Raw genomic sequence first — 14,454 nt, 5'->3', positions numbered from 1 at the left:
GATCTTCGAATGTCCGCCAGCCAGGGGGAAGGAAGACATTTTCTGTCTCCTCCTTTAAGTGAAAGCCACAGCCGACACACTTAAAGGAGAAAAGAGCTTGAAAGCTGTTCAGCCATTTTTGAAGGACAAAATAAAAATGATCACGCAAGTTTCGTTTTTGTACCGATAGATCAATCTTAGAAGTGTGCGCTTCAGGAAGTTTCCTTATTTCACTTCCAGCTCTACATTTGCGAATGGCTCCGGGTCATATTTTCTTCGTCTTTTACTGCCACTGGATATCAATTTGGTTTCGATTTCACCACGATGCTCTCCAAAGAACAATCACACTTGTATTTGCGTCAACTCAGGCGTAAAAAGCTGCATCCATTGAGTTCAAGCTGCGATGTTTTCACCATGGATATCTGAAAATAATCTCCTTAAATTTTAAAACCACCCAACCCTTAGAACTAATGCCAGACAAAAAATTATACTTAACTTACCAGTAAGCCTCTCACTTGAGATGTAGGATCACTTGGGATTAATGGTGTGATACAACTGAAGTTGCAGAATCTGTTATCTGATGGATAACAATTGCATGTGAGCCATCAGATATCGCCCAATAGCAGTATAACACGAAGCATCCGCTAGTTATACATGTACATTAACTCTTCCCAGATCATGTGCGCTCATTTCTTATTCTGTAATATCACTTTTAGTTCGCTTCTCTCTTCTGTCATTTACCCACCCTTTCCCACCCGTGGACTGCATCAGGGGAAAAAGGGCTTCGGTCCTACATGTACCTACCCTTGATGAAGCTTTGCTTGTTCTGGAAAACAACAAGATGATTTTGTATATGTCTGTACGATTGTTGTTTCTTAGTGCTTAGGATTATAAGAGAGAAGGACATAATTATTCATTTTTGTGCACACATTTTGTTCTAAAAAGCAAAGTCACTTAATAAGCTTCTAAACACAACTAAATTCTATGCACGACACGAAAAGATACTCACCTTTCTGAAGAAAGCATTCAAGAATATTTATATGTAAGTTTTAATTTGTAAACTTATCAAATTGATTTCAACACTTCATATCAACTGTTTTAGCATAGGCTGGACACAAAACTTGTCATACCTCAACAACAGGAGCTCCATGCGCTATTGATGTTGACAGCTCTAAGCAAGGATACAAAGATTTGCCTTCACCCAAAGCTTTCTGAATTTCCCTGCAACATTGTGAGTAATCAAAAAGTCATAATCAATATCGCACACGTTGCAGAGTTGTTCACCTGCCCACAAACGTGACTTTGTCCATTATAACATGGCAATCCATCACACTACATGAAATAGCAGACTGACAATATCTGTCAATCCAACGGGCCAAATGCACCCTAGAAAAAGCAACATTTTTGCAAAAAAACGACCCCTGCGCTACTTTAAACATTGTGCATATTGCATTTCAAGATTAAAATTAATGAAATAAAGGTTGTCATAAGAACCTTTTAATTTTTTTTAGAGTCTAGTCTGAAATGTGCATGCAAAATGCCACTAACCACAGTCTTGTAACGACAACTAGTGTTAATTAGTAACACAGTATCAGCAGCTTGCACCGACCAAAATGTCAATATTTAGCAATTATGAAGCAAGGCTGAGCAAAACATCATTACATGTCATTGGTGAAAGGGTCAATCATACCCCAAAGCCCAATTTATCTTCAAGACACAGACTAGTCACTCTATTTTGCAACAACAAGTTAGGCATTCAATTTGCCAAGATTGTTTGTCACATTTATTTTCCAGAATCTCAGACAGCTTTGGCAAGTAATCTGCCATTTTCCAAATACATAACTTCCCCAGATCAGTATAATAACTAGCAGCGAAACTGGGATAGAAGGTGTTACCCAAGAGGGAACCCTTATTTGAAGGAGGTTATTCACCCGTCACAGGTAAGCTCTTGGCCAATGACAAAAATAAATGCAGCGCATTATTATAATATTGTGCAGCCCCAAATATTGACACAAATGCTATCTCTTAACACTTAAGGAATACATATGCTCAAAAGAAATGGGAGGAAGCCATGCAAAATTCACGTCCCCAACCAGTGATAGAGATCGCTTGCAAAACTCCATTTCATCTTTGTCGTCAAGGTTTTTTTTAAGTTAGGATTATCCATTTCCGTTATACTGAATACGGGTAACTCACTTTCCTGATTACACGTTTGCTTAATATGTGTAACTTGAAGCATAAGAAATTATCGTATTTCGAAGTGCTGGATTTTTTATTGTATCATCGTCTATCCTATAAAAAAAACTTTTACAAAAAATGCTTTTCAATTTTCCTCTGGAAAAGTAACTGAAGCATCAGCTTGTCCGTTACAAGTACAAGTTTGCGTTTGGTCCTAATTCCAGAAGGAATATTCTGAGCTGCACGTTTCCTCAAACAGTGGCTTTCAGTTGAAAAAAAATTGTTTACAAAAGACCTGGTAATTGAACTACTGAGAACGAATTGCGAGTGTAAATCGAATAACTGATGTAAAATATGTTCATGGCTTTGGAGGAAAATATGCATAGCCGGGCTGAGAACTTTTTTATCATTATTGGGCTCTTGCGGACCTTTATCTGTTTTTGTTGTTGTCGTTTTTTTTTTAGGGTTTAATTCAATATTTGTCTCTTTCTTTACACGTTTGGTTATCTGCCTCGCACATTGATGTATCTAGCTGAGCCTAAAAGTGGAGCTCCGCCCTCAACTGATCATGCATCCTCAAACTTTGATCGGACGCGAGTATTGGAGTGAAAAGTTTGCATCATAGAACTGTCAAGATCTCACGGCTCCGTGAGTTCCCGAATTTATTTCGATATAGGTGTTCTCAGTAGCTCTGCAACTCTCACGGTGACCATAACAGTAGAATACTTTGCTGAGTCTGGGCCATCTACAAAGTTAAAAAAAAAAAATGTTAACGAACCGACGGACATTAGCAGTTACCCTTCGAAACAAAATGTAAGTTCCCCAGACAGAATGTCCAGAATGAACCCGACAATCATGTTCCACTCGGAAAAAAATGAATAATGTTCGAACTTAATACTACGAATATCGTATCGACAAAATCTTGACGGCCCCCGTACTCTCCTTTAAGCTCATTTAACCCGCGGTTACCAATTCATCGAATGTGCAGCAAAAAGTAAATAACAAAAATTGAATATATAAACTCAGGATGATTGCATCGTTGTATTTAGAATAAACGCTTCAGGTATCACCAGTACCATAAATTATATACATATTTTGAATGAGTAGAAGCCTTTGTCGCTCTAACTACGAGTGCAAACCAGCTACCTTGTATGGGTAGACTCCATCACCTTTTTAGTTGAGGTGTAATCTCGAATATCGTATATTTCAGAAACAAATTCACATGCTATTCCAAGTCTCTTGCGCTGTATTTCGCGTAATAAAAGACAAACGTTGCGATCGATTGCGTAATACGTGCAAATTATTGATGAACAACAGAAAACAGGGATATGCTAAAGAATATCGCTGACTGTGCAAAACTAAAGAAGTTCTGATGCAATCCGCCGACATGCATAACTGTTTTATTACGTTCCCTATCATTATTTACAGCTTACGTGTTAAACCGTGACTACTCTCGGCTGCAGTAAATGTTGCTTCATCACAAAACTGAAAACAGTGATGCCAACAAGAGAAACAGATCGATGACTAAGCTGTAGAAGAAAAAATCTCGGTGTGTATATAATGTTATATTTTTAACATGGGTGCTCTTATATAAATTTCATTGATTCATTAACGTATTGTAGAGTAGGAAGAGCCTAACTAGTTTGCCTAGTCGAAAAATCTTGTGGTTTGATGTTTGGAGGGATGAAGATGCTAGTACTTACCACAGGTAAATATAATTATGGCGCGCCAGCTGTAGCATGGCGCCATACGAAGCGGATTATTATGACATTGCTACTCATCCACTGCGAACGATGATGACGTTCGAAGAAGATTATCATTAAGTTTAATAATTACCCGCTTCGAAACTGATTGTCATGGAAATGAAATATGGGACCGATTGGAAGTGAGATTCAAAATGGTTAGTCGTTGCCTTTGCGTTTAACTGTGAAATGGCGAAGAGTTGTCGTACCACCCGGCGACCGTTCAATGCAATAGTTGTTTCCCTCTTAGGTTGATTTTTGCATAAAAGGGTTATAAAAGGTAGAAATCAGTGAAATAAAAGGCTACTTCGGTCTCTCTTCTACTTTAACTGTTGGCGCCAGTAAACAGAAAATGACCAAATGGCACTCCGTTCCGAATAACTCCGGTAACAAACGTAAATTTGATTAATTAAGTTGTCTTTTTTCGAAAATCTTAAGAGTCTGAACCTGTCTTAACTTGTAGTCATCGAGAACCATAAATGTTTCCTCTAACGAAATTCCAATTACTCCTAATACGTGAAATAGTCTCTTTCGCAGTCGTTCTTTGGGTTGTTATTGTCGGCCTTCCGCGCCATGTGTTCTTTACGCGCAAACATATAGCTGTTGCTATTTGACACAGACACAAACAATGCATTTATGCAAAAAAGCGACCAATCAAAACACGAACAGTGCGTATTTCATGTAAGTGAAAAAGAGCAGTCCAAGTTCAAGAGGAGGCAGCTAAACTGCAAGAGAAGAACGAACGACAGACACTGCTCTTCAGTTGACAACTTTGTCAAAGAGAATAATGTCCATTAATCGTCACGTTTTCAGAAGGATGTCTCGATGCCCATTGGGAATCGTATAGTTGTGTTTCTCATTATTTTTGTGGTTATACCATCATATCCTCGCGCCGAAAGATCAGAATTGAGCATCATTGGTTTGAAGGTAAGAGCCAATCAGTTAGGTTACGTGACAAATAGTTTTAATCTAAGGGAAAATTTTAGACTAATTTCTACAGTTATTGATTGGAAGAACCCAAAGATAAATCTTTATTTTCTTCGCTTTCTTCTCTGAAATCTCTGCAATCATGTCAACAACTTACCTACCATACGCAATTTTTTCCATTCTTTTGTAATTATTCTAGTGGACAACATTTTACCAGTGTTATTCGTTAAAAATGTCCTAATAAAGTTTAATGTACTTGATACATTTGCTTCTTTTTGTTTTGTCAGACACAAACCCAGTTCAGTACACAGAGGATGTTGCAGATGACGTTGTGGTTAAGAGAGAGAAGATGAAACAATGTTTGGTTCCGTGTAGTCACGTTTTGTGAAAAATTCAATTATGGAACATTTTACAAAATACTTAATTAACTTTTAATCAAACCGTTCACAAACTCAAGTCAATGATAATCGTACCTACATGCAATTGTGCGGGCCAAAGGAACGACACGGTGTGTTAACTTTTTAGTGCCCTCTTTCCGCTTGTTTATGTTAATTTCTCGCCGGATACCGTCGGCTAAGCTAAATGAAACAATGATGTCATAGAAATTCACTGGAAGCCAGTGGATCGATGCATATAATGAAAGTCTATTTTGATAATTTCGTTTTCGGGAACTTTACTGAACAGGATCACATCTCTACAATCCTAGATCTTGTTTTCGACACTTTTACTATACTGGCACATAATTCGGAGTTTAAAGCTCTTAAGTAATATTTCCAGCATAAATTGACATAACGATGCCAACTCACATTCAGTCCATAAAACCCTACCTGCAATATGTGAAACACGTTTCGTTAGTGGTTAAAACGGAAAGTTTTCAATATACGTCAGAGTCTTGTTTAAAACTAGATATACCTAGCCAGAACTTTCCAAAAAATATTTTTGGCTTGGTAAACGAAGCGAAATCAATTATATTGTCATTGCGACACTGTCCATATTACCTTGTTCCCGTCAACACAGGTTTAGCAACTTATGGAGTTCTTTCTATCTATGAGTTTTTATATTGTTCTTAGAAAATCACCAGTTACAAGCGAAAAATCACCGAGAAGAACCCCGGCAAACACATCAGTCACAGATGCAGCGTTTACGTTGCTTTGTGTGACTGTTGATAAGATTCGGGGATTCCCCTTCAGTAGCTAAAGTAAAACAATATGTTTGACCTAAAGTTCTCAGTGATATTAGCATATGTCACAGTGCCTTGACGCCCTCTTTGCTACGAAGAAATGGAATCCTCTGATAATCGAGCCTGAAACACATGTAAGTGAAGTGTATGAATGTGTTCTGAGAAGAAGAGAGTGTACAGGGAAAACTATTGGATTTCGACAATTAAGGAAGTCGACTACACTACCGAAGAACCCATATTTTGAGCACTCCTAGAGTGCTAATTAGGCACCTAATTTGTTGTGAAGAACATTAGATGCATTGTAGTCAAGTTTTCCAACCTCACGTCGCTTCGTTCGGTTGATTATCGCGTAGTGATATCTTGGAAACCTTTTCATAGTCAAAAGCGATACGAAACAACTAATTTAGGTTTCAAATTATTAATTATTGTCGTCTGCGTCGTCCATACTTGAATTCTCGGAAATGGGGTCGCGCCCTGACTGGTTGGAGTTTCGATTAGGTTTGTTATTTCAGTTACCCAGGTATCTAATCCTTATTCACACATAACACTGCTCTAACCGACTGGGCTTTAGTGTTGAGCAACGTTTTCTATGCATCTTAAACTAAAAGTGTTTCCTCGTAAGCTGTAGCTACGTAGCGACGTATTGAGGCGGAAGTAACACCTATCTCTTACTAGTTTATAAAAGCTCAGGTTACAAACTTGCTTCAGTTACCTAGCGGAAGACGAGACCACTATTGACAAGTGAACAAACTCTGTTATAGCTCCTACTTCATCATCAAGAATGACCCTTCGAACCCTCGTTCACAGCCGCCAAAGAACATTTTTATTTCAAAAGTTTCTTCTTTAAACTGTGAGGAATTTGTCTTTACTACTTTCGTGTTCTAGTCATTATGTGTTGAAAATCGATTTTATAGGTAAATGCAAGCGCATTGAGACTTGAAATGCGTTCATAGAAACGTCATTATTATTATTATTATTATTATTATTATTATTATATTGCTAAATCATTTTTACTTCCACCTTCGTTTGTTTCCTACGAGGTAGATAACGTTATCTCGAAACCAAACGGTCTTTTATATAAAGCTGGTCTTTTATATAGACATTGAAGTGCCATATTGATGTACTAAAGCTAAGTTTGAGTATGAGATGATTCTATTTTAACTTGTTTCATTGTTAGTGCGAGTCACATTTAACATTTTCAGGAAAGGAAAGTCGTGTTCGTGTGAAGTTTGTTCGGACTGAATGATGTTTATTCAAGTAACTTAGGGGGTCTTTAAACACAAGGCCTAATCATCACCGGAATTCCTTCTTTCTTTCAAACATGTCACTTATTAGCTGATTTCAAATTCTTGTATCCATTTCTTCTAAGGGAGCCATCAACACCAACCTAGAAGGATGCAGCACTGATATCTCCTGAATGCCGGGATATACGTTGCCTATGAACGGCTCAATTGATTCACGCTATTTGTGTTTGCTGTGCAAAAACATCCTCAAAGATCCTGTCCAGACGGGTTGTGGCCATGTTTACTGCATCTCTTGTATTTCTCACCTCAAGGGGTAACTGAATCACTGATCATAATTTCAATAAATTTCGAAAAACAAGCCTAAACAAAGCCTTGTTATAAGAACTATGCAATGTAAAATAATCTCAAGGGTTCATGCACCTTTTGCAGATAATGTATGAAGGTTTTGGTTGACTGAGTAAGCGAGGGATTAGTGAAATCAACTGTGAGATCTTTTGCTCACGTGAATTTGCCTAAAGAACTGCTTACATTAGCATCATCATTAAAGCACCCAAATTTCAACATTACGAATTTTTCCATTGACAGGGATGATGGAACCTACATCTGTCTTGTTGACAAGGCACCCTTTGCGGAAGACCAGGTAAATTTGTAAGGACACGAATATGGAAACGATCCTCGCAGTTACGAACACTACTTCAGTACGCAGTGAAACTAAGGCCTGAAAAAATTCAGGCCCATGCGGGATTTGAACCCATGACCTCTGCGATACCGATGCAGCGGTACCAACTGAGTTAACAAGCCAACTGGGAGCTGGTCATTATGTTGTCATATACGCTTCCATATTCGTTTCTTCAACCACAGTTCACACGTATGATTTCACATATTCACAGTCATTTATTGCAATGACACATTCTTAACATGAATAGATATTGTTGGTGCTAAAGGATACCATAATAATCAAGCCCAAGACCTGCTTTGATAACATTTTTTAACGGAAAACGTTTCTTAATTTGTATGCAGATATTCCCCGACAACTTTATGAAGCGCGAAGTTCTTTCCCTCGTAGTCACGTGCCCTAATTCACCAGATGGCTGTAAGTGGAAAGGAGAAGTAAGATATATTGAGGTAAGTCAGAGTCAGAAAAGTCAAAGAACCAATCACAATACAATTCCTAAGTAGGATTTACCATCCGATAAAGTAAGGATAAAGTCTGAATTTCATCGGTTGAGAAGGGGAACCAATTCTTTGGAAAAAAAATGAGGCAATGGCGATCGAAATTGCTATCTTTTTTACCTGTAAATCATAAGCCTTCATATTCCCTACTAATCTCCTCTCGAACCCTAGTCTATTGTTTTTCGATGCGTTCTGCCGAAAAAAAAATTAACTTTTCCCAGCCACGCACACCGGTTGGCAAAGAGACTAAAACTACCGAGTTGTTCATAGTGTATTCCTACCACTACTGCAAAACTATATCACGCGAGGAAAAAGTCAAACAGTACACAAAGAGCGGCACTATAATTTTCTTTTCCTTCTTGTGTAGAAACACCGATCTACCTGCCCTGAGGAAAGAGTAAACTGCTCTAACTGTAACTGTCAAAAACGTGTGAAAAGATCCGATCTTCAGCGACATCAGGAACATGAGTGTCCGTATCGCACCCAACAATGTCCGTTGTGCGGTGATTCCATGACTGCTGCTGTTCTTGAGGTCAGTTTGATCACCCTCTAAAGTTACTTTTACCGCAATAACTCTTCTCATTCAGGCTTTTTTTAAATCATACGGCCAGTTTAGTTTAGTTTGTTACAGGGACAACAACATAAAGCCGTGCTTTTCATATCTGCGTATGATTAAAATTAACTCTAAACCATTTGTAGTGACAAGAAATGGCCAACTCCTTTTAACATGTCGAGTGCGCCTCTTTCTTTATTACCAGTTTTCCGCGAACACTTGCATTCATACGTACCTTTATTGAATCATCCTCAAAGCAAATGGATTCTCATCAAAAACTAAACAGATGTTAACAAAAATTGTTCCGATCCTCGTTCTTGTTTGTTATTCACTTCTGTTCTTGTCTCGATTCCAAATTTTTAGACTCATCAAATACAGGATTGCAAAATGTATCCCATTCAATGTCCCGGATGTGGCAAAGAAGGAATTCCGCGAGGAGAGGTAGCCATGTTTAAAACGTCATCCAACTGCGTACACATTTCTTCTGGTGGACAGCCAAAACAGTTGAACTAAATCCGAGTATTACTTTAAGAGATTTATCTCAAAGCTAAGAGAGAAGTTTTACCGTATTCGTGTGAAGCGCTACATTTGTATCAGTATGTGTCATTTTTGCTGTTGATCTATTTCATTTTTGTAGTGCACCAAAATCTGCAGAATTAGATCGTACAACTTAAGTGTCCACCTTTTCTTTGAAAAAAAACAATAAACCAAATATTACACTGCTCTTCTAAGACACGGAAATTTAAAGAAACCCTTCTGAGTTGTCGTCCTGGGCTTATAACTAAGATTTTTACCGTCCCTTCAATCCTCATAGATGGATAGCCATGTTAATCCCATTCATGGTGACTGTGAGGCAGTCGAGAGGACCTGTGCATTTCAACAGATTGGTTGCAGCAACAACAAGGTTCGTATCATCTGAAGATTTTACCTAGTTGCCTTTTAAGAACTATTGAAATAAAATTTATCCTTCGTATGGGCAACCTGCCGAAGTGATAATAAAGTTTCCCAACATTTCACTATTCGAAACACTAGTGTATCAACTGAAGTCCCCTTCAAAGCCGTTTTATTGAGATGTCTAACGTCTTCAAAAACGGCTGCAAAATATATTCAACCGGGGACACTAAATCTACGAAAGTTGCAATAAAAGCATCAAAAAAGGCAAAGACGATTTGTCAAATAGAAATTTCGTTTCGACACAAACCAACTACCAATAATCAGGGATGATTTTCTTAAACCCCTGTACGAACAGAAAATGAAGCAATCCGAGGTCAAGAAACATAATGAGCTGAGTGCAATTTTGCACTTAAATCTACTCTTGACGAGTGTTCTTCGGCTAGAAGAGCAAGTGAAAAGTCAGCTCTCTATGGGTGGTGCATGGGGTGGTGGCACCTCCGATCAGTGGATGAGACGATCGGAGATGACCATCGCTAACGCCATATCAAGCATCGACACAGTGGTACGCGAGCAAACCGACTTACGACAGAAGCTAAAAGATAATTCTATGAGACTTGTGTCGATGGAAAAAAGAGTTTCAACTCATAGAGACCAGTTCCCACAATCGGCAACTTTCTCTTCGTTACAACCTCTCCCCATTTCGGACGAGATTTCACGACGTCTCACAAATGCCGAAAATGGCACCAATAATATCGAGTTCTTGGTAAACGAAACAAGGCGTGAGTTGAACGAAGTCAGACAAGAAGTATCGTCTGTTAAACGCCAATTGGATGGCGCAGTGGACAGTATTAGACAAATCGAACGAAGAATGGAGTCTGTGGAACACAATTTGGCGCTCAGAAATGTTGTTTTGTCGGATATCGAAGAACATGTTCAACAGCAGCAAGTTTCTACATATAATGGGATCTTACTCTGGAAAATATCGGATTTTGCACGTAAGAAAAATGATGCCGTAACTGGGCGAGAGGTCTCAATATATAGCCCGTGCTTTCATACCAGTCAGCATGGTTACAAAATGTGCGCGCGACTTTACTTAAACGGCGATGGAATGGGTAAAGGAACCCATCTGTCGCTGTTCTTCGTTGTCATGCGTGGAGACTACGATGCATTGCTCCGCTGGCCATTCAGACAGAAGGTGACCTTCATGCTGTTAGATCAAGATAACGTAGAGCACGTGGTTGATGCTTTCAGACCCGATCCAAACAGCTCATCGTTTCAAAGGCCACGAAGGGAATCAAACATTGCAAGTGGGTGCCCGATGTTTTGTTCTCTATCGGAGTTAAATAACCACGCCTATGTGAGAGACGATGTTATGTTCCTGAAAGTTATTGTAGACACGACAGATCTCTGAAAATGTCGGAGATTTGAGTGAGGGTGAGGAATAAAACGGTAGAGATATCTAAGAAATATCCAAAAAATTGAATACTTTCTTGAAGAAAAGGAGAGTAGTTTCTGTGAAATTACGCGTGAAAAAACAGAGTAGAAAGAAAAATTTCCATAGCATTCAACATATTTTCTTCGACAATTATTGATATATGGAATGCCGTATTAGTTCTTATAGCACAGTAATTGCAGGAACGACTTGAAATCGATAGAGTAGTCCTCTGCATGAAAAGCGCATGCGAAAGGTATATAAAGAAATGTAGTGCAAATGCAAGATAGGGCCCCTTTTGACATTCTATAGAGCCTTTTATAATCCTGGTTACACTGAAACGGGATTCTGCTGTAGTGCATGAATATTCTACGAAAAGGTTTATATGAAGTCAACTGATTAGTCGTATTTGATGCGGCATCAACAGTGTGAATTTGACTTTCTAAATCCCCTTTAAAACTTTTATCCAGCATTTTACTGATCACATATTTTTTGAAAGTCTTAAGCGATTTACGGAAGTATTTTCCGAGCTTTGCCCCAGGACGAAAAAGCAGGGGAAGCTAAGAAAAACACAGTATATGGGTCGAATTGTTTTGAAGCACCAAGTAATTTACGTGTAGGAAATATTCGATATTCTACAGCATTTTCGCACAACTGAGGGGTGGCTAACCTTAGCTAAACTCGCCGGTCATTCCAGTAGACCCTTTGAATGCAAATTCCGTAAATAAGAGCCTTATTCAATTTCACTGAACATTTCCTTTTATCGATATTCTCTACACCATATCAATCATCTATCGAGTTATAATAAAATAGTTAGAATGTACGGTACGTTTGCGTGTAAGGCAGCAGATACAAAGTTTTTTTTGCGGTAATCGACTTTGATGTGTCATTACAACGTTTTCACCTACAAAGGCAAGCTTCAGTAATTCATACGATGAGGAAATTACTTAGTTGTTGCCCTTGTTGTTGTTGTTGTTTTTATTTATCTTTTCTTTTTCAAAACCTAAAACCCATACAAAAACCACTCGAAGCCAGTTATTACGGATTTTTAAAGATTTTTTCGGTAATTTCAACCGATAGCATAATGTGTGCGATCAGCTGACAGTTGTCACCAGCAACGGCGATTTTTTTAACATTTCTCAAGTTAATTTTTGCTCAATATCTAATAGAGTTTCAACAATGAGCCAAAATCTTTCAGAACAATAAAATTCAAACGTTTCATGTCTTAGCGTTTAAAACGAGTGAAATCTGAACTATTTCTATCTTTACTATCATCATCACTATAATTATTATTATTATTATTATTATTATCACTATTATTACGTTTATAATTAAGAGTTTATAGGTTCGAAATTTCTATCGTGCACAGCAATAGACAGCGATTGATCTAATTGCATTCGAAAAAGCAAAGTTTTTCAAATCTCAGCAAGAAGGCAGGCTCATTTCTTCATTGAATAATAGCTTATCATACGTGCCACACACTTTACTCAATGTTTATAAACAAATAGAGAGCAAGAAGCGCAGCCAATAAGATTGCAGCATCTTTCATAGAACGGTGGAAGATTATGTCAATTGCTATCGTTAGTATTTTTTTCATAATTTGTCACTGTATTGTATAAAGGCAGCGAACTTTTTGATTTTGAGTGGTTAAATTTAATCAATTAAAGTGGTAAAAGACAACGAAAAAGATTAATTCTGGTAAGAATAGTATATATTCTTCTAAGAAACTAATAAAACGAGGCGAACTCATTTGATAAACATGGCGAGTAACAAAATAGAAGAGAAATTTATGGTTTAAAATTTATGGCATAAATTTCGTGTTTTATTTTGATTTGGCTGGTCCTCGTTCATGTCTTATTGAAAGCAGTAAAATAAAACGGGGAAAATCCTAAAAAAAGTCTGCAAAAGTCGGTAAAACAAAAGCACACCCCGTTAAAATAGAACCAGGCCTCAGTTTGATTGTGAGTTTTAGAGGTCAGAAAAGGAAACTACAATGCCTAACTTCCAGTATGTCCACTACGCTTAGCTACAGTGTAGAGGTTGGATATGTTGAACTGAAGATTGTTATATAGCATTGTTACACTGAGTGTTGGGAGCAGTCGAGACTTCCTCGGCTTTCCTTTTATAACTCTGTCTTGGAACATTTTCGATGATTTATATATATATATTATGTATTGAGATAGGGAAAATCCCTATCTCAATACATATCGCGCTCTACTTTTATGTATCGAGCACTGTAAAACAGAAAAATCAAATCACAAGACTTCCTAGATGTAGATGTATATATTCATTTTCAACTTTGTAGCTTCATGCTGTAAATTCAGGTACTAGTGTTTTAGGCACTACAAGTATAAGAACCCTTACTATTAGGGTACTTACTTATGGTAGTCTCGTTTATTATTGTTAGCGTTGTAAATAGAGTGAGTTTGTTAGTATAGTAAAAGCAAACAAAAAAAAGCAAAATATATTGTCGCGTTTTTTGGATATAAACCTCACCGTGTTTCATCATTAAATCGTTGTAGCTTGTTTGAAATCGGATAATAACTGCAATTTTCGCCATCTTATTAATATTCCAATTTTGATGACCATGTGCTCTGCACTACAACCGTCTCTGTAAGATTTTGTCGTAGTAAACAAATGTCGCATCACGGAAATGCCAATTTAGACAACTGCGAAACAGGAGAGCATGACGCTTCTCCTTTGGGTGTTGAAGAGACTCTTCTTGGCTTTCCTCACGGTAATTTAGTTATTAGAATAGTGCACTCATATTGCCGGGATAACACTTTGAAATCCCATAAAGCCCTGATTTTTCTCATTTTTTTGAGCTCCTATATCTAGATGCATGAATTGATAATTCCACTGCTTAGAAACTAGGCACTGTATTATAACATGCTGGATCCTTACACAACAGTAATTTTAATACTTCCTTGAAATATTAGAAATATTGTAAATATTCAATTAGATGTTAAGTTTGTGATTAATTTTTTTAACTATTGCTTAAGAGTTACTTTGAATTAGTTTCTAGCGCTCAAAATTAGTTTAACTAGTGGAAATTAAACACAAATAAAGTTTCTTACTCTATCTTATCTCATAGTTCTGTCAGCTATTACACTTTCAACGAAAGGAACATCTAGAAACATATCTACCCTACA

The 14,454-nt window shown here is 37.6% G+C and overlaps 1 protein-coding gene across 3 annotated transcripts; it reads left to right on the top strand.

Annotated features, from left to right (window-relative positions):
- Positions 1–1,079: 1,079 nt before the first annotated feature.
- LOC136276922 (TNF receptor-associated factor 2-like) lies at positions 1,080–14,377 on the top strand. 3 transcript variants are annotated; one of them, XM_066165190.1, is made up of 10 exons: positions 1,080–1,210; positions 1,774–1,919; positions 3,586–3,706; positions 7,376–7,563; positions 7,836–7,890; positions 8,271–8,375; positions 8,791–8,955; positions 9,340–9,417; positions 9,791–9,880; positions 10,226–14,377. In XM_066165190.1, exons 4-10 carry the CDS (start codon positions 7,424–7,426, stop codon positions 11,279–11,281), a joined length of 1,689 nt encoding a protein of 562 aa, XP_066021287.1. In that variant the 5' UTR covers positions 1,080–1,210; positions 1,774–1,919; positions 3,586–3,706; positions 7,376–7,423; the 3' UTR covers positions 11,282–14,377. The 3 variants fall into 3 exon arrangements, with proteins under 3 accessions (XP_066021287.1, XP_066021286.1, XP_066021288.1); XM_066165189.1 differs by lacking the exons at positions 1,080–1,210; positions 1,774–1,919; positions 3,586–3,706 and adding an exon at positions 6,079–6,140; XM_066165191.1 differs by lacking the exons at positions 1,080–1,210; positions 1,774–1,919; positions 3,586–3,706 and adding an exon at positions 6,747–6,856.
- Positions 14,378–14,454: the final 77 nt, after the last annotated feature.

The sequence above is a fragment of the Pocillopora verrucosa genome, chromosome 4 (assembly GCF_036669915.1).
Source record: "Pocillopora verrucosa isolate sample1 chromosome 4, ASM3666991v2, whole genome shotgun sequence".
In the NCBI taxonomy this organism is placed as follows: domain Eukaryota; kingdom Metazoa; phylum Cnidaria; class Anthozoa; order Scleractinia; family Pocilloporidae; genus Pocillopora; species Pocillopora verrucosa.
This window is presented reverse-complemented; position numbering and strand designations above follow the sequence as displayed.

Excerpts from the sequence above, each read along its gene's own strand:
- LOC136276922 (XM_066165190.1), top strand. The coding sequence starts at position 7,424 with ATGCCGGGATATACGTTGCCTATGAACGGCTCAATTGATTCACGCTAT. Across the intron at positions 8,376-8,790 it reads GAGAAGTAAGATATATTGAG|AAACACCGATCTACCTGCCC; the intron begins GTAAGTCAGAGT and ends CTTCTTGTGTAG. Across the intron at positions 9,418-9,790 it reads AAGGAATTCCGCGAGGAGAG|ATGGATAGCCATGTTAATCC; the intron begins GTAGCCATGTTT and ends CAATCCTCATAG.